Raw genomic sequence first — 23,604 nt, 5'->3', positions numbered from 1 at the left:
AGCCTTGACCCTTTCGGTCGGCCACTTTCTTCTTTTGTTGAAATTTTGATTTTTGTTTATTATTCCTGATCGAAATAAACTAAACTAAACTAAACTAAACTAAAAACTAAAGACTTTAAAAAGTCCTCATTCAAGTGAAAATATTCGATACAAAGAAATAGAGTGGACTGCTGACTCTCGACGACTTACTTCTGAGGGTAAAACTAACTTATAGGGGTTTAAAAGGGAAGCGTGTATGGAGATCAACAATGATATGGTATCCATATATGACAGATTCATTGTATTTGTGTTGACTGTTCAGAGTGGCCGAGCATAGAATGAGTTCTTTAAAAAGAAGTCGGCTGAAACAATAGTTTCAACTGCCTTGATTTTCACCTGTCAAGCTCTGAAAAATAATATACAAGTGTTGAGCAGACGGGCGGTACACTCGTCGGACTCACACAGACGTATTTGACTTTGTTCGAGGGAGAGCAGTGTCCCCTGCAGTCCATTCACGAGTACTGCAACCGGTAGATGAGTAAACCGACATTAACCTGAGTGACGTATGCTTCTCTCTCTCCTTTTCGAGATCATCTTCTACGAAGGCCGCAACTTCCAGGGCCGCCACTGGGAGTGCAGCAGCGACTGCACGGACACCTTCAAGCACTTCAACTGCTGCAACTCCATCCGCGTCAGCGGCGGCGGCCACTGGGTGGCCTACGAGAAGCCTCACCACATGGGCTACCAGTACGTCCTCGGCCCCGGCGAGTACGCCGACTACCACTGCTGGATGGGCTACAACAACTGTGTTCGCTCCTGCCAGATGTACCCCCCCGTAAGTCAATCAAACAGACGGATGGGGATTGGTATTCCTCTCACCCCCCCCCTCACCCCCCCTTTCCTCCACTCACCTTGTGCATCAAAGAAATTAATGTCAATCACTGGTCTTTTGATGTCATTAACAGAAAAGCTCAGGCAGGTCAGAGCGTTAAAGTCTCTGTTGCAATGCCCACAAGGAGACCCAGTCAGCCTTTAAAAGAGAATATGATATACCCCGTAAGACGTGGTACCTCCTTTCTAATTCCCGTTAGGCACATTGAGTGTTTCTGGCAGTTAGGCGAGGGGAAGGAAATTGTATTCTGTCATGTTGCAAAAGAGTTGGTACTCATTCTCATCCGGAGTAAGTAAGTGTAGAAGTAGTCCCTTGAATTTAAAGTTAAAGATATCAACTCGGGGCTCGAGGCTCGACCAAATAGCTCTCAGGTTACATTACATCACATGTCATTCAGCAGACGCTTTTATCCAAAGCGACTTACAATAAGTGCATCAACCATGAGTACACACTAAGAACAACAAGAATACAGAAAGTGAGGGGATTGCAAATACAGATGCAGGGTGGTGTATACACACTTACAAGTAAAAGATAATTAAGGGGGTGCCGGGGTTGTTTTTTGTTGTTGTTGATGTCTTTTTTATTTTTATTTTTTATTTTATTGTGGTTGTTCTTTGTGTTTTGTTTTGGAGGAGGGGAGGGTATGTGTGTGTGTGTGTGTGTGTGTGTGTATGTATGCGTGTGTATATGTATGTGTGTATATGTATGTATGTATATGGGTGTATATATTTGTTTATGTTTATGTCTTACATTTTTGTACTTGTTTTATGTTTATATCACTAAACAAATAAAAAATGTAAGTGAAAAAGAAAAAAGAAATCCAGAAAGTAACATTTCCTCAACATAGTCGAACGACAAAAGTACCACGTATAATAATTATAATAATCGTGTTCTGATTTTTTCCCGCGCACAGTATAGGGGATCCTACAAGATGAGGATCTACAACAGGTCTGACATGATGGGACACACAATGGAGTTCATGGACGACTGCCCCAACCTGTACGACCGCTTCCGCTACCGTGACATTTACTCCTGCAACATCATGGAGGGTTTCTGGATCTTCTACGAGCACCCCAACTACAGGGGACGCCAGTATTTCCTGCGCCCCGGAGAGTACAGGGCCTGCAACGACTGGGGCTGCCACAACCCCATCGTGGGCTCCTTCAGGAGGATGAGGACTGTCATGTAAACTCTACCCATGCACAACTCAAATAAAAAAAACTTGATTTTCGATTAGCTATGGGCTTTGTGAACTTATTTGAACACATCCATGCAGGCACGTGCACAGATAGAGCCCTAGTGGTGCTCAAGCACCAGCCCTTTTGCCCTGGATGAGAAAAGGGCCCTTTTTGCTGGAGCTGGAGGTTAGTAAGTTGTTTATTATATGGCATTTTTTCTCTCCTATCATTTTGTAAATTAAAATAAATTGTAATTGTTAAAAGAAAACGTGTCATTTCGTTTAGCTCTCATGTCTTCTCACGACATATTGTGCTTCAGGTGTTGCGTAACAACCAATTACTTAACTTCAAGTTACAGTGAGCAATAGAAAAATCATTTTGACGATGGGTGCCCTTTTTTTTGGTTTGAGCACCTGCCCCCCAAAATGTCTGTGCACGTGCCTGCATCCATGCATCGTGCACATGTGATAATGACTTTGAATAAGACTTTTTATTCAGCTCATGATCATAAAGCAGCCGGTTGCTGCTTCATGATCTATGTCACGGTCAAATAGCCACTGAAACCAACCCAACCTTTTTGCTTTTTGCTGCCCTGTCTATCCTCGCAGTCTGCATGTCGGTTTCTGCCTTTCGTGCCAATAAAGGCAGATGTCGCAACTCTCATTGTAGCCCTCGGAGAAAGTGCAGTCGTACGGTGTTTTCCGTAGACGGACGTTGCTTTGACAGAGACAAAGCGGCAGCTCACCGGTCCTATAGCGCTCTGCAGTCTCCACAGCCGACTGTGCTGACGCGACAAAGCTTTGTTTCACATTTGCAAAGCCCTGATCCCAGCAGGGTCTATAAAGAGGTCCGGTCCGGCCCGGCTTCTGGTATGAACTCAACTAAACACAGTTACAATGGGCAAGGTAAGCATGCAATTTAAAATCTATGATCGGTAGAAGCGACTCAAATGTTGTGTGTAGCAGGTTGATTATTTACATCTAAAGGGTAAATAAGGGCACAAAATGCTGCAAAGAACCAAAATGTACTTTTGTCACTTCCAAATGATTTGTTGCTTACCGTGTTTTCATATAGAACTTAAACGAAAGCAAGAAATGGAAAATCTCAGAGAGAAAAATAAAGAATGACTGAAATTAAATAAGATGCCAATTAAAGCTGCACAATAAGTTTTAGCTGGCGAGACGTCATTAAATGATGCCTTTGTCTTCCGTTGAGTTTATTATTGAAGATTATTCAACTGAACTTGGAGTCATAATTTGTGTAAAAACGAATAGGCCAAGATCTTTTTTCTCTTCATTAAAATAAACCACATGCTGTTCAGTATTTTATTTTTGTCTGGTACAGCATTCGGGACATTTCTTCATTCCCTTAAGCTTATCTGAATAGAAATTGTTCACTTGCAGTTATTTTGTACAAAAACTTTGTTTGACAAAGCTTACTTTCAAACCTGGCTGAGATACCAAATGTTATGGTTATGAATCTAAATGAGACTAAAGGTTAGCTTTGTTGAAGAGTCTGAAGAGTTGGAAAAGAGATACCTAGTCATATAAATGATAGTTCAATTTCAATTAAATTCAGTTTATTTGTATAGCCCATTTTCACAAATTACAAATGTGCCTCAGAGTGCTTTACAATCTGTACACATAGACATCCTGACCTTTGACCTCACATCGGATCAGGAACAACTCCCAAACAACCCTTCAGTGGGAAAAAATAGGGAAGAACCCTTCAGGAGAGCAACAGAGGAGGATCCCTCTCCAGGATGGACAGAACAATAGATGTCATGTGACCAGGACAGATTTAGAGTTAAAACACATTCAATGAATACGACAGAGTGTATGAATAGTTGGTAGTCGGCATATTCCACGATGGAGACCTCCATGATCCATCAGGCAGACGGTCGGTCTTTGACATAACATCCACCCGTCCCTCACTTGCAGGTTATCTTTTACGAAGACAAGAACTTCCAGGGCCGTCACTACGAGTGCAGCGGCGACTCCCCTGAGATGCAAAACCACTTCAGCCGCTGTAACTCCATCAAAGTGGAGAGCGGATGCTGGGTGGCCTATGAGAAGCCCGGTTATGGCGGCTACCAGTACGTGATGCACAAGGGCGAGTACCCCGACTACCAACGCTGGGCCGGCTTCAACGACTGCATCCGCTCCTGCCGCGTGGTGCCGCCTGTGAGTTTGATCTGATGCCCGACCCGGTCTGCAGCAATGTGTTCTGTAGATGTGCCAGTTGAAGATAAGTTAGCTCTCAAGCCTTTTCCGACTGTTTCCACCACTCTGTGCCAGTACATGAGGCCATTTTAAAGCTTCTCTTTGAGGCCTGACCTATAACTTTACATTACATGTCATTTAGCAGACGCTTTTATCCAAAGCGACTTACAATAAGTGCATTCAAACTAAGAACAACAAAGAATACAGAAAGCAACATTTCTTCAACATAGTCGAACTACAAAAGTATCATAATAAGTGCCACTGAAGTGTGTTTTAATCCAGATAATTTAAGTTAAAGTGTGAGGAGAAAAAGAAACATGCAGGATGTGTCATTGGATCAGTTAGTCCATCAATAACGTCTAATTGCAGTTATCCTACTGTGGTGATATAAAGTTGAATGAATGCATATGTTAAATAAAAGTATCATGTCCTCCCTAGTATAATGGGAACTACAAGATGAAGATCTTCGAGCGGTCGGACTTTGGGGGTCAGCATCTGGAGCTGATGGACGACTGCCCGGATCTGGACGAGCGCTTCCACACCCGCGACGTCTCCTCCGTCAACGTCATGGAGGGCTACTGGATCCTGCATGAACACCCCCATTACAGGGGGCGCCAGTTCTTCCTGCGCCCGAGAGAGTACAGGAGGCACATCGAGTGGGGAAGCAACAGCCCCACCATCGGCTCTCTGAGACGCATCACTGAGCTCAAATGATTCCCAGCTTCTTCTCCTTTTGTTTTGGTTTTACCCTGCTTGAGGCCCACCGTTAAACATCCCACCCTCTTGTCCCCTTAACCCTCATATTACCTTTGGGGTCAATTTGACCCCATTCAATGTTTAACGTCTCTAAATAAATGATTGACATCATTATTTTCGCTTCATATTTCATGACTTTTCCTAATTTATTGGAGACAACTGGGGAAAACATAAAATTCACATGATATGTTTTCAATGTCCTGAACACAACTTGTACCCATCGGTGTTCTTTGGGGTCAATTTGACCCCAGGCTGTTTTTCACTGTGTAAAACATATAGGAACTAGAACGGGCACTCGGTAGAGCGCATACCTTCGCATATCACAAGATTGGGCATTGAATTTTGAACATTTTGGCATTAGTTGCATGCCAATTGGATAGAAATTGACCGCGCTGTGGTAAAAAGAAGATTTTGACCTTATCCCAAAATCTAATCAAATGGCCCCCGGATAATAACCAATCATCCCACCGAATTTCATGCGATTCGGTTTAATACTTTTTGTGTTATGCGAGGAACACGCATACAAATAAATAAATAAATAAATATATAAATAAATACACGGCGATCAAAACATAACCTTCCGCATTTTCAATGCGAAGGTGAATATCAACTTTATTATTCATTTAAAGGGCTGTTTAGGTAGTCAACAAACACACATAAAGTACCTCACACCTAAACTTGGGAAACAATATTAATTCTAATAATTTTCTCTAGCTTTTAATTGCTCTGGTCAAATTGTCCCCAAGGGTAAAAGATGTTCGTACATTTGGAGGTAGCAGGAGGGTTAAGGTCAGCATTGTTTCAGTGAGGTCCGAACCCCAAAGCATACATAAGAACGATGGCGGGTTTTGGTGTGTATGATGTTGGGTTCTGGTTTTGTTGGGTTGCTTTTCAGTGTTGGGTAAAGTTCCTCCCAGACTCAAGCAACGCTCAATAAATAGTGATGATCTTTTTTTTGCTTTGGTCATCCCAGAGCAAAATGGTTTGCCTCTCCGGTCCCCAAACTCCTGTCCTACTGGAATCACAATAAAAACACTTGATGAGAGTCAACTAAAGAGAGCCTTTGTTCATTTTCTATTGGCTACTACAGCTGTCAGTGAAGAAAGATCAGGGGGATAAGACTTTTCACAAATCTGAGGAATATCTTTCCCTTTTGTATGGTGATTGAACTTAGTTTCATCGGGCCACAGAGTTAGATCGAAATGTAACCGCCGACGTCCTCGACCAAGAGATTCTACAGTTTGTCATTCCACATACACAAAGAGAAATTATCAAGGAAACAGAAGCTTATTCTTTGAAGTTCGATATTAAAGACAAAAAAAGGGTATCTGAGGATGAGCATGTCGGAGTCTTTATGAGATCACATGGTACAGAGTAAGCGCGTTGGGTCCATGAAAGATGCCCATATTAGATCCACATCACAGAGCTGGAGTCAAAGTGGTCTGGTATTAGCCCCGAGCATCAAGCGCTCAGAACAAAAAACAAAACCCAGTCCACATCCCTGCTCATGCATTTTTCATCAGGCCAAGATACTGAACCCTTTCAGAAATAAATATCAATTATTGAAATTGTTAAATAGACGCTGCGTAATTGGCAAAGATGAATAAATAACTTTGCCAATTAATTATTGATTTTTAAAAAATTGAAGCCCAGTGGGGAGTGCATTTGAGTGTCTCTTAAGATCAAGCACAACAAGAACTGTGAGTTTTGGCCTTGAGTAATGTCCAATTAAAGGATTGTCGGCTTCCAGTGATTTGCCCTCATCATTCTTGTTACCTTCGCATTGAAAATGCGGAAGGTTATGTTTTGATCGCCGTGTATTTATTTATTTATTTGTATGCGTGTTATTCGCAGAACTCAAAAAGGATTGAACCGAATCGCATGAAATTTGGTGGGATGATTGGTTATTATCCGGGGACCAGTTGATTAGATTTTGGGATCAATCGGATCAAAGGTCATGAACAGGTCAAAATATTCTTGAATCGCATGAAATTTGGTGGGATGATTGGTTATTATCCGGGGACCATTTGATTAGATTTTGGGATCAATCGGATCAAAGGTCAAGGTCATGGAAAGGTCAACATTTTTTTTTACCATAGCACGATACATTTTTGTCCAATTGGCATGCAACTAATGCCAAAATGTTGATAATTCAATGCCCAATCTTGTGATTTGCGAAGGTATGCGCTCTACCGAGTGCCCATTCTTGTTACATGTGTGGACAACATCAACAGGGGGCAGCATGGGAACCGATCAGTTGGGGTCTGGGGGCAAAGCCAGATAAGAGATGAGAGGCTGCCAGTTCTCAGCCATAAATAGAAGTTAATCTAAGGTCATAAAGGGGCACTCCTCAAATATGAACTACATTTAGGAAGTAAGCCCTTTAGACGTGCACATATAAATAGAAAACAGGTGGTATAAAGTTTATGGTTACAACCATGCAAAAACAAATAGCCGGAAACAGCCCGGCTTAAATGTTCAGTGAGGTTGCATAATCTAATAGTTAGACAGCATTTTCTACAAATAGCATCAAATCAATGCAATCTGTTCAGCTTTTAGGAGACACACGTTGGTACATCAGCGGAGGACAGAACCGGGCCGATCAAAAACAGCATGAACATTTAAAATAAGTTGTTGACTTGGAGTCAACCCGGGAGTGTGAGACACTTTGGGAACAATTTATCCGGGAATTTTGAGAATCCACCATACAGGGTCGCATCTTTCTGCCACTATAGGATAACTTCAATCCAAAATCTGCTTCTCAACCCGAAGAATAATACAGAAATCTCCGTCAGTACCCTGACACAATCACAACAAAACACTCATCAGCATCAAGTTATGACTTAAGTAGGAAACTAGTGTTAATGAAGCACCTGGGTACCCACATGTGATCCGGAATAGCTAGCGTTACTGGAGCAAGCAATTTTGATGCAATATTATAAAATAAAATTCTATAACACACTGCGCATTAAAACAAGCAATACTCGATGTCCCAGGATTGTTCCTTCTCTTCCTCAAATAATTTAGATGATATTTTCAATCGCTTCTAACATGAAAAGGACAAAAGAGTGAGATGCGAGGAGTGTCTCCCTCTTCATCTCTGAACCCTTTGGACTTGGTGATGGGAAGCGGATTGAAGGGTAAGTAGTGCGTTTTAGAGAATGAATTCTTTAGATGCTGGAAAAGAGAAAGAAAACACAAGAAACAGAGAAACCCAGAACACAAGCCTGTGATTCCATTATTAGTCTCAGTTCTTCTTCTCCCTCTTTTCATTTCTGATGGCTGGATAATTAAACCTCTATAGTATTGTCTTCCATCTTCTTTGCCCCACTTCCAGCAATGCGAATTCCCCAATGGGCAAATTTAAAAAGGCTCTTTTAGACATCTGTTTTTCAGATCAGCACGACTTCCCCCCCCTATTAATTTGTGTTCTTTGTGGAAGTAGAAAGACTAGCGCCAGGACAGAGATGAGCATATAAATCACCAATATTTCAACTGCAAAAATCAAAGAAAGTGAGAGAAATATGCAAATACTCTTTACAAAAAAAAACAATTTAATGCCACAATATTGCGATTATCCAACCCAAACCAATCCTTAAGTTTGCATTGCAAGACATCAGACAGGAGCTCAGAGGTTGTAATGTTACGGAGCTTCATTTAAAAGCAGTCGTGTTCGCCCCTCCAGCTTGGAGGAGGCAGCTTGTCAATTACCGCTCCTGCTCCGGCTGAAGCTTTGGGCGCCACGATGAAACGGCAGGAAGGCAACATGGAAACACGAGCACAACTTGGAAACAAAAAGGAAATAAAATGGACGCATGCAAGTATTCTAACTTTTATTGCTGCAAAACAAAACTGGTACATTTCTGATACTTGTGTATAAATGTTCATTATGTCATTAAGTATTAAAAACTGAAAATATTCATCTCTAAACACACCAGAATTTGGTTAAACTGAGAAAAAGTTAAATTGTCTTCTATTAAATGCCAACTTGATATGTGACGGTGTTATTTCCAAGTCTGAAATGACATATAGATAAGCACCTCATCTCATAAACATGTGTACATTTAGAAGATCAAATCGGAAATTGCAAAAAGAAATGAAAAAAAGGATGTTCCATAAACAAAGAAAACATTGACTGTAGAATCAGCGTGAACCGAGAAGGGATTGAGCCAATGCACCCAGCTAAAATAAAATGAGGCCTTACAGTTATACAATATATGTACAATAATAGCAGACAATTTGTTTATGGAATGATGTACAATATCACATGTATCTTAGATATAGATGCATGTTTATCTTTGTATACATATTCAAATGAGCATAGTTGGTGGGAGCTTGAGAAGATTGTCAATGCCCGCGACTGCTTGAAGAAAGAATTTCAACTTCTTTCTCATACACACATGACGATGAAATGAATAATATGTTTCTGTGAATTAGCGTCAGTTTCAAAATCCTGAGATTGCTTTATTAGAAGAAGAATTTCAAGCACTTCAGTTTCCTTTGATATAAAAATAGTCTCAAAGAATGTAATCTTAGTTAACTCTATTCTTACTCACAGCACTCCAATTAATCCAATAATGGAGAGATATTGTGTTGTGACTGCCACATAATACAAACTGCAGCAGCCTATGCGGATGATTTACTCAACTCATATCAAAGATTCATAAGCTGAGGTAGAATTTGAAATATTTGTAAACTCCTAGAGGCGGTCTGAAGTCTAAACGGGGACAACTTTGTGGTTGTCCGTATAAAATGGACCGTCGGTGTGTGAACCTTTCCTCTCCACGCCGTGTGCTTCAGAAGTTCGTGGAAGTCTCCGGTCTAGTTGCTGCCCCTCTGCTCGGCGAGCGGTTGCACGACGGGCAGGTTTTCATGGAGGTACTTCATGGTGCCCCGTTCAGAGAAGTCCGCCGCTGTGTGCCCGTCCCCTCTCAGGACCCACTTGGTGGTGAGCAGCCCCTCCAGCCCGACGGGGCCTCGGGCGTGGATACGCCCAGTGCTGATGCCGACCTCTGCTCCTGGAGACAAAGACGGCAAGGGAGAAGGTCAAACACAAGTGCTGTTGAAAGAAGCGTCTGCAGTTGTTTGAGAGTGACTAACAAAATGAGAATTTTTTTTATTTTTATATGTAGGCTGTTGGAAAATATTTATAAACGATGACGTGATAAGACCACCCCCGCTTACCGAGTCCGAAGCGGTAGCCGTCGGCGAAACGTGAGCTCGCGTTCCAGAAAACACAAGCGCTGTCCAGCAGCTGCAGGAACTGCTCAGCGGTGTCCTCTGGAAGACAAAGGCAGCGGATTGGTGCCACGAGGTCACCACTTTGCATCGCTGAACCCTTCCAGGCGTGTGCGAGTATGGGACAACGATGACTCTTTATTGGGATTATGGCAAAATCTGCAGTTCTGAGGATTTCGTAACATGATTGCGGGTTTTCATCGCTGCGATCGTAAATACCTCGGCTGATGTTATTTTAGTACACACCCAGTGCTATAAACGCTTACAATCCTGTGAAGTGTGACTTTACAAACTAAATATCAGTCTAAAAGGTCCAAATGTCATCAGGAGAAATAATGAAGTTGCTTCATGGCTCTAAAATGTAATACAGCTTATTTATTTATTTTATTTAGTCATCAAATATTGTATAAAATCAGGTTGACATTTGCAGGTTCTCTTGATGAGGATCCACAAATTAATATATATATATATATATATCCATCTCTTATCCAGTGTGTCTCTAATATCTATTAAACCTTCCTATATATCGATGTTCATATTAAATCCAGTGCATCTTTCTATCTTTTGCATCTATCCTTTGTATTAATCCGTCTTCTTTGACATGAGCTGACATTGAGACAAACGGCCGAGTACATTTTAAATCATCGAGGTACCTTCTGTGGCCACCAGATGGCAGCAGCACATGATTCACTGCAGGTGACAATAATCCTTCACTTGTGAACGACACACTTTGTTGTGTTCTATTCCCCATATTGTTTAGTATGCCGGAAAATGATTTAGCGTGTCCGGATACAGTATGTCAGATGCAGTATGCCAAAAACACCAGGAAGTTTAGCTGCATGCGGTTGCATTTTGCAGCATCCACGTTTTTCCTGGCCGTTCTGTCCCACAAGCACAGCCAGACGACAGCTCATTGGTAGAAGCCACAATGATAGACGACGGATGTATGAGCAGGAGGGTCAAAAGGTCAAGGTGCAATTTTACAGCAAGGCAATATGTCCCAATTTCTTGCATAAAGCATGCAACAGTTAGTACCTTGTAAGGGCAGCTTTACCATGAACAAATATAAAGAGAAACTATTGGATTTGGAACACACCTCGCTTGAATTTTTCATATGCTGCTCACTTTTTATTTGATCTCCTAAAGACACTTGAAATATTCAGTATTAACGTATTTCTAGATCAACCTGTCATGAGGGATTTCCACCAGTTTGTTCATGCATTATTGTCGCAGATTTTTTTTAGGAGTCTTTCAAGGTTACAAATGCTGCTATTTATGAGACATCTTCAGTTCCTTTCAAGAAAACGGCAATATACAGCATTAGTGTAAATAACTGCAAGGCCACACTTTAAAATCCAGAGATATGTCTTGAAACCGTTACATGACCCAAAGTTATGACTCCTGTAAACTGTGTTTGAACTTCTGCTTTACACTTCAAATGGGCTCCGTCCCCCATATTGGAGTCACACAGGAGGCTGTGCTCTCATCTTGACAACAAAGTGTCTCTGCTCATTAGTCCCTGTGGCAGAAAGTGAGATGAATATAGAAGGTGAATTAAGAGAGACGGAGAACTTGATGAATATCAAGACGCCTTTATGAAGAGGAACAAATCAAGACAAGAGAGGCGAGACGACTGTGCCGTTAAGGCCGTGGTGAGGTCAAACATGAGCAAAAACAATGCAAGAATGTAACTTTTGAGTCATGCAAATTGATAGAGCGACAATAGGAAAATACTAGAACGACCACGTACCATTTTCGGTGATGATGACGTCGGTGTGGGAGCTGCCATACTTGTGAATGTGGTCCACAGCCTCCTGCATGCTGTCCACCACCTCAATGCAGCACTCCAGATCCCCGTACTCGGTCCGCAGGGACTTTGCCTCGGACGGGCTGAAGGTCAGGTAGGAGGCGAACCGAGGGCCCGCGTGAATCTTCACCTAGTGACGCCACGCAGAGAAATTACAAACGAGGGAACAAGTCCTTGTGGGAAAATCCATATTCAAATTATTTAATTTGCATTGCATCATTCCTCTTGTGTTGGATGACATGTAAAGTACTTGTACGGTGCTTTACCCCTTCAGCGCGCAACATGTCGATGATCTGGTCAAACAGTGGCATCCTGAGGACGTCCCGGTGAATCAGCAGGCTTTCCATGGCATTGCATGCAGCCGGGTCGTCGCACTTGGAGTCTCTGACTGGAACGGGAACAAGTCAGTCAATTACAGCCATAGTCACAGTTAGTATGGTAAAAAAAAAAAAAAAGGTGTCTCGTGGCCCTAACTATCGCCAAGAAAACAATCCTCATGAACTGAAAATCAAGGAATAACACATATCTCACACTGGAAAAATGTAATGTCAGAATATATTTCAATGGAACAACTCACCTCATCTATCATTTACAATACAACAGAACACCACGACATCTGGTCATCATTCACTATATTTTTACAAACATGACACCACTCCTCTTATTTATTAGTAAATTCATAATGCACATGCACACACATATACACATGCATCCGTCTTTCTTTCTTCTTCTCCTTCTAATTATTATTATTATTTTATTTATTTATACTCTGACTTTATGATGTTATGTCCATTGTTTTGTCGTCCGCATTGTTTCATTGTCCTCTAGGTGTTATGTCTATGTATTGTCTTTTGTCTTATAATAAAAAAGTTTTTAAAAAAATTAAAAATGAAAAAAAAGGTGTAATGTGTTGGATATGGCCAGCATTCAATAAATCAACTAACATCCACCGAAAGAGAAGAGGTCACAGTGTTGACCTTATGTCAAAGATGTCGATGCGTTAGGTTCTGTCCATCTGTCTGATTTATTGCAACCAAATCCATGTATTACAAAAATCTGTGAACAAATGTAAAGGTCATGGGTGTGGGTGGGTTTGTGGGTGGGCGTATTATGATTCATTATTTTTCCTTATTTTCAATTGTTTTTAATTTTTTATTTATTAGTTGTGTTTCTTCTCATTTTCCACTTTACGTTGTCTGTTTGCTCTACCTTCCTGTCACTTTATGCAGTATTACTGCAAACAGAACACACAACAACAAAAAAACTTGTTCGCTGATCCCTGTCGCTATATTGTGCACATTCTCTAATAAAGTATTTTTTTTTTTTTTTTAAAGAAGATGTCGATGCATTGGGTTGATATATCTCCTGAAATGAGAACGCTAACCAGCAACCATACTCACTGTGACGACGGGCCTGTATTGTCTTTTAACACCGCTTGTTTCTCCAGAGGCGATCATCAGTTACTGTGCTGATAATATATTGTCTGTTTTGATAGTTTGTGGAATGGCACCAGCCACAATTTACGAACATTTAGTAAATTGTGAGTCGTAGTAATTTAGGAATTACAATTACTTCCGCAGTACAAGCAGTCAGGGAGATTCATACATGCTGACCGATTTTGATGACCTTGTCCGCGCTGGCTTCCGCGTCGACGTAGACGTGGCAGATTCCCTCGCTGTGACCCAGCACCGGGATGCCCTTCGCCGCCCGCTGGATGTTCCTCACCAACTGGGATGAACCTCGAGGGATAATCAAGTCGATCATCTTGTCCAGTCGGCACAGATCCTCCACCTCCTCGCGAGTGCTCACCTTGTTACAAAATACATGTTTGTTAACCACCACATGCCGTACGAGTTTGCTTGGGCTTATTACCTTCTCATTGAAAATGCGGAAGGTTATGTTTTGATCGCCGTGTATTTATTTATTTATTTGTATGCGTGTTATTCGCGTAACAAAAAAAGTTTTAAACCGAATCGCATGAAATTTGGTGGGATGATTGGTTATTACCCGATGACCATTTGATTAGATTTTGGGATCGATCGGGTCAAAGGTCAAGGTCATGGAAAGGTCAAAATCTTCTTTTGACCATAGCACGGTCAATTTTTATCCAATTGGCATGCAACTAATGTTCATAATTCAATGCCCAATCTTGTGATATACGAAGGTATGCGCTCTACCGAGTGCCCATTCTAGTTTCTAATTGAGGGGAGGCATTTTCTTCCAGAGTCCTCCCAGTCCAGTAACATGTGGAAGGTTGGCATTGGATAGGATTTTACCAGCTGCACTGCCTCTTTGACTCCATGCAGGGAAAGGGCTTCCTGGGTAAGCTGGTGGAGGACCCGGTTGGTGTTGGCTGCCTCCTTGCCTCCCTTCAGCAGGAGGGCGTTCCCACTGGCTATGGCCAACGCTGAAACCTGGGAGGTGAAAACACGAGACATTTATCCATGTTGATTTGCAGGTAGAAAGTTAAGTTGGATTCAATTTATTGTCATTGCACAGAGTACAGGTACACATGCAACGAAATGTATTCTCTGCATTTAACCCATCCTTAGTTATTAAGGAGCGGTGGGCTGCAGTGAAGCGCCCGGGGGTTCAGTGCCTTGCTCAAGGACACTTCAACGTGCAACTAACGGGGAGAGCGGGGATCGAACCGACGACCTTGGGGTTGCAGGACGACCCCCTCGCCCCACGGAGCTACAGCCGCCCCAGATCCGTTTGCCTGGATACCTGCGGCAGGCAGTCGGGTCGGGCCTCAAAGATGACCAGAAGAACTCCAATGGGCACAGTGATCTGCTCCAGCTCCAGGTTGTGAGCCACCCTGGTCCTGCGCAGCACACGACCCACACTGTCCTGGGCGGCCACGGCAATCTGACGCAGACCGATGGCCAGGCTGCAAAGTTTGGCTGGGGACAAACTCAGGCGCTTCAGCATGGCTGCTGGCAAATGGCCTGTAGAGAGGAAGGAGAGCAAAGTTCAACAGCCTATTTGGAAATGTTTACAAAATCTTCGGTACGTTTTTGTCGCAATATCAGAATATTTATTAGATTTGATTCTTTCTTGCCAGAGAAGAATCTTTTGATAAGATGGGTACATGTATGCATGAGCTTATATTTCTAAGTAAGGCCCACAAATATCAGGGGGTTTATTTTCCCCCTTCACTCTGCAGGAATTATTAGCTCAATGCCTCATACCTAATTGATATTATGGACTCTTAAAAAGAAAAGGGACAACAATGCCTCATCCTGTGTAACCTGGACTCAATGTGCAGGGTTCTTACACATTTGGACCAATGGATTTCCATGACTTTTCCAGGACTTTAAAACAAATTTCCATGACCAAACTGAAATCTCGGTATAAACATGAACAATTTAGAACATTGTGCGTATTGAGAGCGTACGCCGGCTTATATTTTGAGCGTCTTTCTTTAAAAAAAACATATAAATTCTTTAAAACTCGGTGTAAATGAACAAGTGATTATAACACATTTCCATGATTTCCAAAACTTTTATGATTTACGTTTTTTCCATGACTTTTCCAGGCCTGAAAATGACCATTTTAAAATTCCATGACTTTTCCAGGTTTTCCATGACCGTACGAACCCTGAATGTGGTCCTCTGTTACCTGCATTTACAGCCAGGTCCATGTCCATCTTGTTGGCAGTCAGAATCTCTTCCTTTTTGTCAGTCAACAGCTCTGCAAGATGGCAGATGATCTCGCTCCTCTGACGACAGTCAACCAAACACAGGCAGCATGAGCATACAGCACATCCATCCACAAGAGGGCAGTGTTGCTCTGTATCTGATAATAGGTACGCTTAACTCCTTTGAAATTATAAGTCATTAGAACAATATAAAACACAACTTTACGAAAAAACTGAAATCGTTAAACACAACTATTGAAGTTAACTGAACACAACCTGGTCGGGGTGCAGGGATGCCAGGGTTCTTCCAGAAGCGCGGGCCATTTCTGTCTGATGCTCCACAGTTGGGCCTGGTTGAGGGTCAGGGAAAGGAGACTTCACTCAAAGTGCACTCAGTAGCCATCTTACTAGGTACTTATACCTGAATCTAATGCAACAGTCCTATAATAAATAATACTTTTATAAAAGGTTTTCTGAACAGTAACTTTTGTTGAGCAACTGAGGTGTTGACTCAACTTGATGATCTTTATAATTTGGAGGCTATAGTGGTGCTGTTCAACTGTATTGGTTATGGAGAGATGGAAACACTTTTTAATATATAAGGAAAATAAAAATAGTAAACAATGTCCAAAATTAACACAAAATGTAATCTGCCTCCGTTTTGACAAACGAAACCGTCTGACCTTCCTGACCATCACCGAGGATCTGACATGGTCAACAAACACAGACACTCTGGTGAGAAAGGCAAGGCAGCGCCTCTACCACCTCAGGCAGCTGAGGAAATTTAAAGTTTCCCAGAGGATCCTTCAGTCCTTCTACTCTGGAGCTGTAGAGAGCGTCCTGACAGGAAGCATCACAGCCTGGTTTAACTGCTCCCGCTCAGGTCAGGAAGGCTCTGCAGAGAGTAGTGCGTGCGGCTGAACGCACTATTGGAACTACACTACCCACCCTGCAGGACTTGTAACAACAGACTGTTTCAGCTGCTGCGGTCAGGCAGGCGCCTCCGTGATCACCTGCAAGAACAGAGAGACTGAGACGGAGTTTCTTTCCTCAGGCCATCAGGACTGTGAACATAGACCCACACAACCCACACACACACACACACACACACACACACCTGTGTAAATATTGTGTTGTTTTATTGTAAATAGTGTGTGCCCTTGCACATATGTGACAAATAAAACATCTTGAATCTTGAATCTTGAATCTTGAACCGGGTTGAGTTTCAAAACCTGCAGAAGCATGCAACCTGCAGGTGAACTCACCAGCAGGTTTGATCTCAGAGAAGAAGGTTCCCACTTTCTTGCCCTCCACAATGTCAGTGATGACATGCCCTGTTACTTTGGGGTGGGTGCCATTTGCAATGACCACTGAGGTGCCACCTTGCAGGGCCCACATGGCAGCCTTGACCTAAAATTTTAAAAAACACAGAAAGAGACACTATTTTAAGTCTCGACGTGAAGTCTCTACTTTAAAAAAAAAGGAGGAATTGACAAAAATGTTCTTGTTTCACTTGTAACACCGGAACCTGTCGGTGCCAACTAAAAGTACTACAATGTGAAAATACTCCATAAGTAAAAGTCCTGTATTCAAAATACATTTAAATAGGAAGACAGAATCAATATGTCCTTTAAATATCAAAAGTACAAGTATATAATGTGCAAAAAGATGCATATTGACTGTTAGTAGTTACATCCATTAAAAAAAAAAAACTATGTCCAAAGATGAGGGTTTTTTAAAAACTTGATTGTCAATAAACAAAGTTTTTAACACAGTGGTTGAGTGCTTTCAACATACCTTGGCCTCCATGCATCCAATTCCAACTCTGGACTTTGTGCCATAGATGATGGACTGCTGGTCTCCAGGGTAGAAGATGTCGATGAGCTTGGCGTCGTCTCTTCCAGGGGGGCTGTTGTAAAGTCCTACGCAACCAACAGGCGCTTATACAACTTATTTGCTCACACACGGGTCTAAAATACACAAAGCGGCAAGACACATAACCCTACAACTTTTGTAAAATATACTCGTGTCTATCCTAGTGTCAGCATTTAACTGACACATCAATACATTTGATAAATCTGATGTATCTTGGTCAATCAGTACTGAATGGACCCTTGCTCAGCTCATGACACGCTCACATGCATGAACACACACACACACACTTCGTGGAAAGCCCATCAGCATCATTTTCAAACACCAAGGCAGAAGGTTTGTGTTTGCCCCTTTCAAATGACTCTCGTTTGACCCGGAGAGGGGTGGGGGGTTTTTTCCGGTGAAGAGAGCGGACAGATGGTGTCGTTACCCAACAGCTGACCCAGACTGTTGTCGTGGTAACGCACATACCTTCCACGTCAGACAGCGCGATGAGGAGGTCAGCCTTCATCTCTACAGCGAGGCGCGCCGCTAGACTGTCGTTGTCCTTGATGCTGATCACCTAAAGAAACCAAAACAAGCCGATGTAAGTTTCTGCAGACAGGAAGTCAGTCATCGGACATTTACCCATCTGAGCCTTTCCCTGAGGGCTAGAGCCAAGCTGATCAACAGAAACACATTTATAAATACATATTATGCACTGTGCAAAATTGTTATGGTAAATGCATGGTATTGTGACAGTGAAAAAGTAAAATCAGTGTAATTTTTACCTTCGCATTGAAAATGCGGAAGGTAATGTTTTGATCGCCGTGTATTTGTATGCGTGCGTGTTATTCGCATAAGTCAAAAAGTAATAAACCGAATCGCATGAAATTTGGTGGGATGATTGGTTTTTATCCGGGGACCATTTGATTAGATTTTGGGATCGATCGGGTCAAAGGTCAAGATCATGAAATTTGGTGGGATGATTGGTTATTATCCGGGGACCATTTGATTAGATTTTGGGATCGATCGGGTGAAAGGTCAAGGTCATGAAAAGGTCAAAATCTTCGTTTTACCATTGCACGGTCAATTTTTATCCAATTGGCATGCAACTAATGCCAACATGTTCATAATTCAATGCCCAATCTTGTGATATGCGAAGGTATGCGCTCTACCGAGTGCCCGTTCTAGTTTAATTAATGGAATGCCTCAGAAATAAAGCTGCATCAAGTCCATATAAATGTATTTCTGTATAGCACGTAAGTTGGCGCGGCCCAAAATTATTTGCAAACTCTTTTTAGATGTTCATAATATCATTGTTTGTTGCCAGAAGGCATCTATTTCATCTGTGTAATGAGAAAGAGAGAGAGTGAGAGGCATGTGATGCGTTAGTTGTTTCTGCAGGAGGACAGGTAAAAGATGCGTCTACATACAGAAATTAGTCCCGTTCCTTCTGCCGGCTCCTCCCCAGTGACGGCATGCCATCATGCCCTCCCTGCATGCACATGCCGTACCGTTTGAAGGCAGAGCTGATGAGGTGATTCAGGGTGGCAGAGGGGTTTCAGCATGCGATTGGATGAATACCGCTGCTAATGAACAGTGACTGTCTATACTTAATGAACACTGTCTCTACCAACCACTGCAGTATCCCCGCTGCCACTGCCGCCACCCCATGCTGCCTGTATCCACATTTACCCCCTGCAGGTCGCTGTTGGGCTCCGGCGGGGGCACCACGGCGTCGTTGGTGTTGATGATGGGTACGATGTTCATACGAAGGAGCTCCTGCAGTGTGCTGTTCAGATTCTGCCTCTTTTGGTCGTCATGGAAATCCAGATTTGTCACCAGGACCTGACAGCAGAACGATCAGAGCATCGAGTGAATAAAACAGATTAAAAGATGTCGATCTGCATTATACAGACACATCTTCAGCATTTTAAAGGGATTCTTTTCCTAGAGGGTATACAAGTACCTGTGCAGTGCAAGTGCTGTATTGGGTGAACATGGCCTCATACAGGGCCATCAGGCCACTTTGTCCCGCCGCAGCACAGGCCCGGGCCTCCAGCACCGGCAGAGCCTGAACAGAAATGCAGTAAACGTAGTTACACTGGTTCTCTCAGTACGCTAGTGTGTCAATATATATATATATATTAAATGGATTAACAGAGTCCTAACTGTAAGGAAATAAAGTACGCAACTCTAATCTTAAAACTGGCCTGCCAGATGAGGGTTTAAATATCCGACATGCAAATTATTAGAACAAAAAGTAGGATATGCATTGACAAATGAACTGTCTGACAGAAACAACTGAACCCCTTATATTGCAGGGCCAACCATTCAATGGCACCATAACATTCATTAATTATCGAAAGGTGGATCAATACCAATAGGTCCGAAGAAACGCTGAACATTTAACTTCACAAAAGTATTTATTGCATTGCATTATATTGGATAGTTTGCACTGCATTGCATTATATTGGATAGTTTGCACTGCATTGCATTATATTGGATAGTTGTCCCCGGTACTGGATCCATCCACTGAATATTTGGCGGTGTTATTTTATGTGATTTACTAGGACAACAAAATACCAGATCATTTAGGTAATCTTTATATCCATAAATGAAAGAAAGCCTGCAGGAGGCAACACGATTAATATCTTCTTTATCCGACCCAGTGTTGATTTACACTTGAACATGACCTCCACACATTCACCTTCTCTCCTCTCACCATGTCTTTGAGCTGATTGTGTCCCGAGTTCAGCGCCTGTCGGACGCTCTGGGACAGCAGGATCTCGTGTCTCAATCGTTGCTTGCCGAAGGCCACCGCTCCACTGGTGACGATCAGCATCTCTCTGCCTTGACTCTGCAGCATGGCCACCTGCACAACGACAAGCGACAATTACCAATCACACACCACAGCTGGGGCTACAGTTTGTTTTTGTCTTTCTTCTATTCACTCGCGGAGGATTGAGCTTTAAAAGAAAAACATGTCTCTCTTACCCCTCGTGGTAACTAGCCATGATGGTATTTATTGCTTTAGTCGTCAGTGTTTTAAGATATCTGTGCCTGAGATTTCTGCCTCTACCTAATTACAATGGAGTGAATGGAATTACGCTTTTGGAGCTCAGTGCAAGACAAATTACATTTAGAAGTTAAATTATTGTTTGTCTTTGTGTCAGGCTTTTCACAAACACGCCTTCCTCTGACATAAATAATCCTTTTGAAACATGTTCACAGCATGAATAACAAGGACAATTGTATGTAAGTAAATGGCAACAAAAGTAAATGTACCCATTGTACTGTCTTGTAAAGATATCCACTCTTTAACTATCTGTTTAACCATTATCTGTCTTATTTGGTTGAACTCTCCTGAATTTTCTTTTCATATAAACTATATATTTAAATAGTCTCGCTGTGATTTAAATCTCATCTTCAAGAGCTTGTGCTACTCTTTCTAATAATGAAATATTAGAGAGCGCCGATACATCTCATAGGTGTGCAGTAATGGAAAAGCAGAAGATAAAAGAAAAGTAAATAAGTTAGAATCAGAAAAAAAGTAGTGATGTAGATAAATATCTATGCTTGTGAGCTCCTTTACAGACTAACATAAACTGCAGTGGAGGAAAAAATGATGGTTTACATATCACTGAAAAAAAGCGGTTGTCAAAGCTTGTGTTTTCGAGTTACTTTCCCATCGATACTGTTCTATATTCAAGTACAGTGCAAGTATTTGTGCTCTTAACCTGCTCCACAATGGAGGCCAGCCTCCCCAGTGCCAGGCCACATTCATCGCCACGGGTGACCACCGCACTGCCGAGCTTGACCACGATCCTCTTGGCCTGACGCAGTTCACTGCGGTGTGCAAAGGAGCTGCCGTGGGCCCTCTGGGGAGCTGTGAGGAGGTGCAGAGAAAGAAGATATTATTTAGATATCACTCGTGATCGAGAAAGTTTTATCACTTAGAAGTAACTAATATAATTTGATGATGCCTGAATAGAAAAAGATGCACCTGTCATTCAGGAGAAAAGTCAGAGGGGAACTATTGTATTGGGAGTCATTAAGCATTCTTGAAAGGTTCTGTTCAACCTCAGCTATAATCATATTTACATTGGGAACTGAGTTAGGAGATGCACTAACAATCTACGAGAATTTAAATCCAAACGCAAAGTGAGAAGACTAAAAATAAATGCCTTCAATTAATATATCCTATTAATTTATTGACATAAACTCGTTCACACAAAACACTGCAAACATAAATGTGCAAACGCGTATGTTAAGCTGGTTTTCATTGATGATGAGACAAACGGAGTAAAGCCCTCCTCTTGGTTCATCTGTAACCAGGGAAACGGATAATCACAGCCTTCAAACCGCCACATCAGCAGGGGAAGCAGACAAGCCTGCGCTGACATTACACATCTCTCTGAGGCAATGAAGCGCATGTGAGACAGAGAGAGAGAGAGAGAGAGAGAGACAGACAGACAGACAGAGAGAGAGAGACAGACAGACAGACAGACAGACAGAGGCCTGTGACATCTTGTTCCAACTAGAGTTGTTCCCTGCAGGCACGACATCCTCGTCAGCAGCAGTCATCACATCCGCCTGTAGATACTATATTGACGATGTTCATATGGCGAAATCATGAACTTATGCGTCTACTTTCAGTAGAAAAATACTTTCAGTGGACAAATAGGTAGATGCTTTCGAATTTAAAAGCAAGAGTGTATTAAAGCTTAATTATTTACGTTGTCAAGTAATGTCTATTTTTTTCGCTTAATCATGAAGATATAAAATTATTTCAAAAATAGAATTCATTGTTTTATCAGAGCAACAGTCAAAGCTTATAAAGTTATTAGTTTACAGTAATATAAAGCAGAGGAAACTAACAAGTACATGTTTGATATTTTTGCTTGGAAAATGTTTTTGATACATTATCAAAACGTGTTCATTTTAGGGTTGCAACAATCATTGTATTATTGATTATTTTTCTTATTAATGGGTATGTACATTTGAGAAAATAGTGAACATTTGACCTCATAGTCACTAAAGCGTACAGTGATGACAGCCCTCCAAAAAAAATTCACTTTACTGCAACATGAAATAAAGAAATGCGGAAAAACCCGAAACCTGAACATCTATTAGCATAAAACGTGGGATACCCTGGAGCACAACGTGGTGCTGCAGCTCGACTTGCCTTGGGCGAGAGCTCTGGCGAGGCGTGCGTGTCTCTGGTGCTCCAGCTGGATCCCCGAACACAGGGTCAACCTGCGCAGCAGCATGGCCAGCGTGATGCCTTCACGGTCACTAAGAAAAACAGAGAGAGAAGAGCGCGACGTAGACATGCATCAGACACATTCGAGTGGTATATCTAAACGGCAGCATATACAAATATGATAACTTAAAGTACAGTCACGCTATAATCTTGCAGCGTCTGCTCTTACTTAACCTCCTGAAGTCCCGTGGCTTGTCTCGCGTAGGCTGTCTACTTGCCCCGGCCCCCGTGCAACATCTTCTATAGAGTTATTCTCATCTTCGTAAACCCGTTATTCTATAAATTATCACAGAAGTAATTGAACAGAGGTGGACTTCGCCTGTGAACGACTCCTCCCCCCGAAGAGCTGCTGATGAAACCGCCACCGCCGTTTGCAGCACCCGTTGTCACCGCGTCTGTGACTTGTTTTTGGTTTCCCGCTCCCGGTAGAAGGCCCACGATTCACTTATCTAACTAAATGTCGCATTGACGTTGAATTAAAATGTGGCGTTTCACGTTTTTAAACACAGAAAAGCCTCGTAAAGTGGAGGTGAAGTATCCGGATGTGACGTCATGCCGGCCGACGAAATGCGGAACTCGAACGGAAGTGAAACACATTTCAACATAAATAATAATAATAATAACTTTATTTATATAGCACCTTTAAAAACAATGTTTACAAAGTGCTCCACAGAGAGTCAAAGCAAAACAAGTGGAATCGCAAGAAACCAATATTACATTTAAAAGTATATATTAAAATTAAAAATAAATTAAAAACCAAATAAATTAAAAA

General features: G+C 42.0%; 2 protein-coding genes across 2 annotated transcripts; one reads left to right on the top strand and one right to left on the bottom strand.

Annotated features, from left to right (window-relative positions):
- The first annotated feature begins 508 nt into the window (after window positions 1-508).
- Window positions 509-5,141, top strand: LOC130203936 (beta/gamma crystallin domain-containing protein 2-like). The gene is made up of 4 exons (XM_056430399.1): window positions 509-814; window positions 1,785-2,056; window positions 3,965-4,232; window positions 4,710-5,141. Exons 1-4 carry the CDS (start codon window positions 545-547, stop codon window positions 4,983-4,985), a joined length of 1,086 nt encoding a protein of 361 aa, XP_056286374.1. The 5' UTR covers window positions 509-544; the 3' UTR covers window positions 4,986-5,141.
- Window positions 5,142-8,846: 3,705 nt separating this feature from the next.
- On the bottom strand, window positions 8,847-23,366 carry aldh18a1 (aldehyde dehydrogenase 18 family, member A1). Its single transcript, XM_056429653.1, has 18 exons — window positions 23,002-23,366; window positions 22,755-22,864; window positions 21,307-21,455; window positions 20,292-20,441; window positions 19,536-19,640; window positions 19,262-19,414; window positions 18,056-18,146; window positions 17,510-17,634; window positions 16,978-17,122; window positions 15,989-16,062; window positions 15,694-15,793; window positions 14,800-15,020; window positions 14,349-14,486; window positions 13,686-13,881; window positions 12,339-12,460; window positions 12,016-12,202; window positions 10,212-10,307; window positions 8,847-10,045 (listed from the first exon to the last, which is right to left on the bottom strand). The coding sequence occupies exons 2-18, from the start codon at window positions 22,837-22,839 to the stop codon at window positions 9,849-9,851; spliced, it is 2,334 nt and encodes a 777-aa protein (XP_056285628.1). The 5' UTR covers window positions 22,840-22,864; window positions 23,002-23,366; the 3' UTR covers window positions 8,847-9,848.
- Window positions 23,367-23,604: the final 238 nt, after the last annotated feature.

The sequence above is a fragment of the Pseudoliparis swirei genome, chromosome 13 (genome assembly GCF_029220125.1).
Source record: "Pseudoliparis swirei isolate HS2019 ecotype Mariana Trench chromosome 13, NWPU_hadal_v1, whole genome shotgun sequence".
NCBI classification, from domain to species: Eukaryota; Metazoa; Chordata; class Actinopteri; order Perciformes; family Liparidae; genus Pseudoliparis; species Pseudoliparis swirei.
This window is presented reverse-complemented; position numbering and strand designations above follow the sequence as displayed.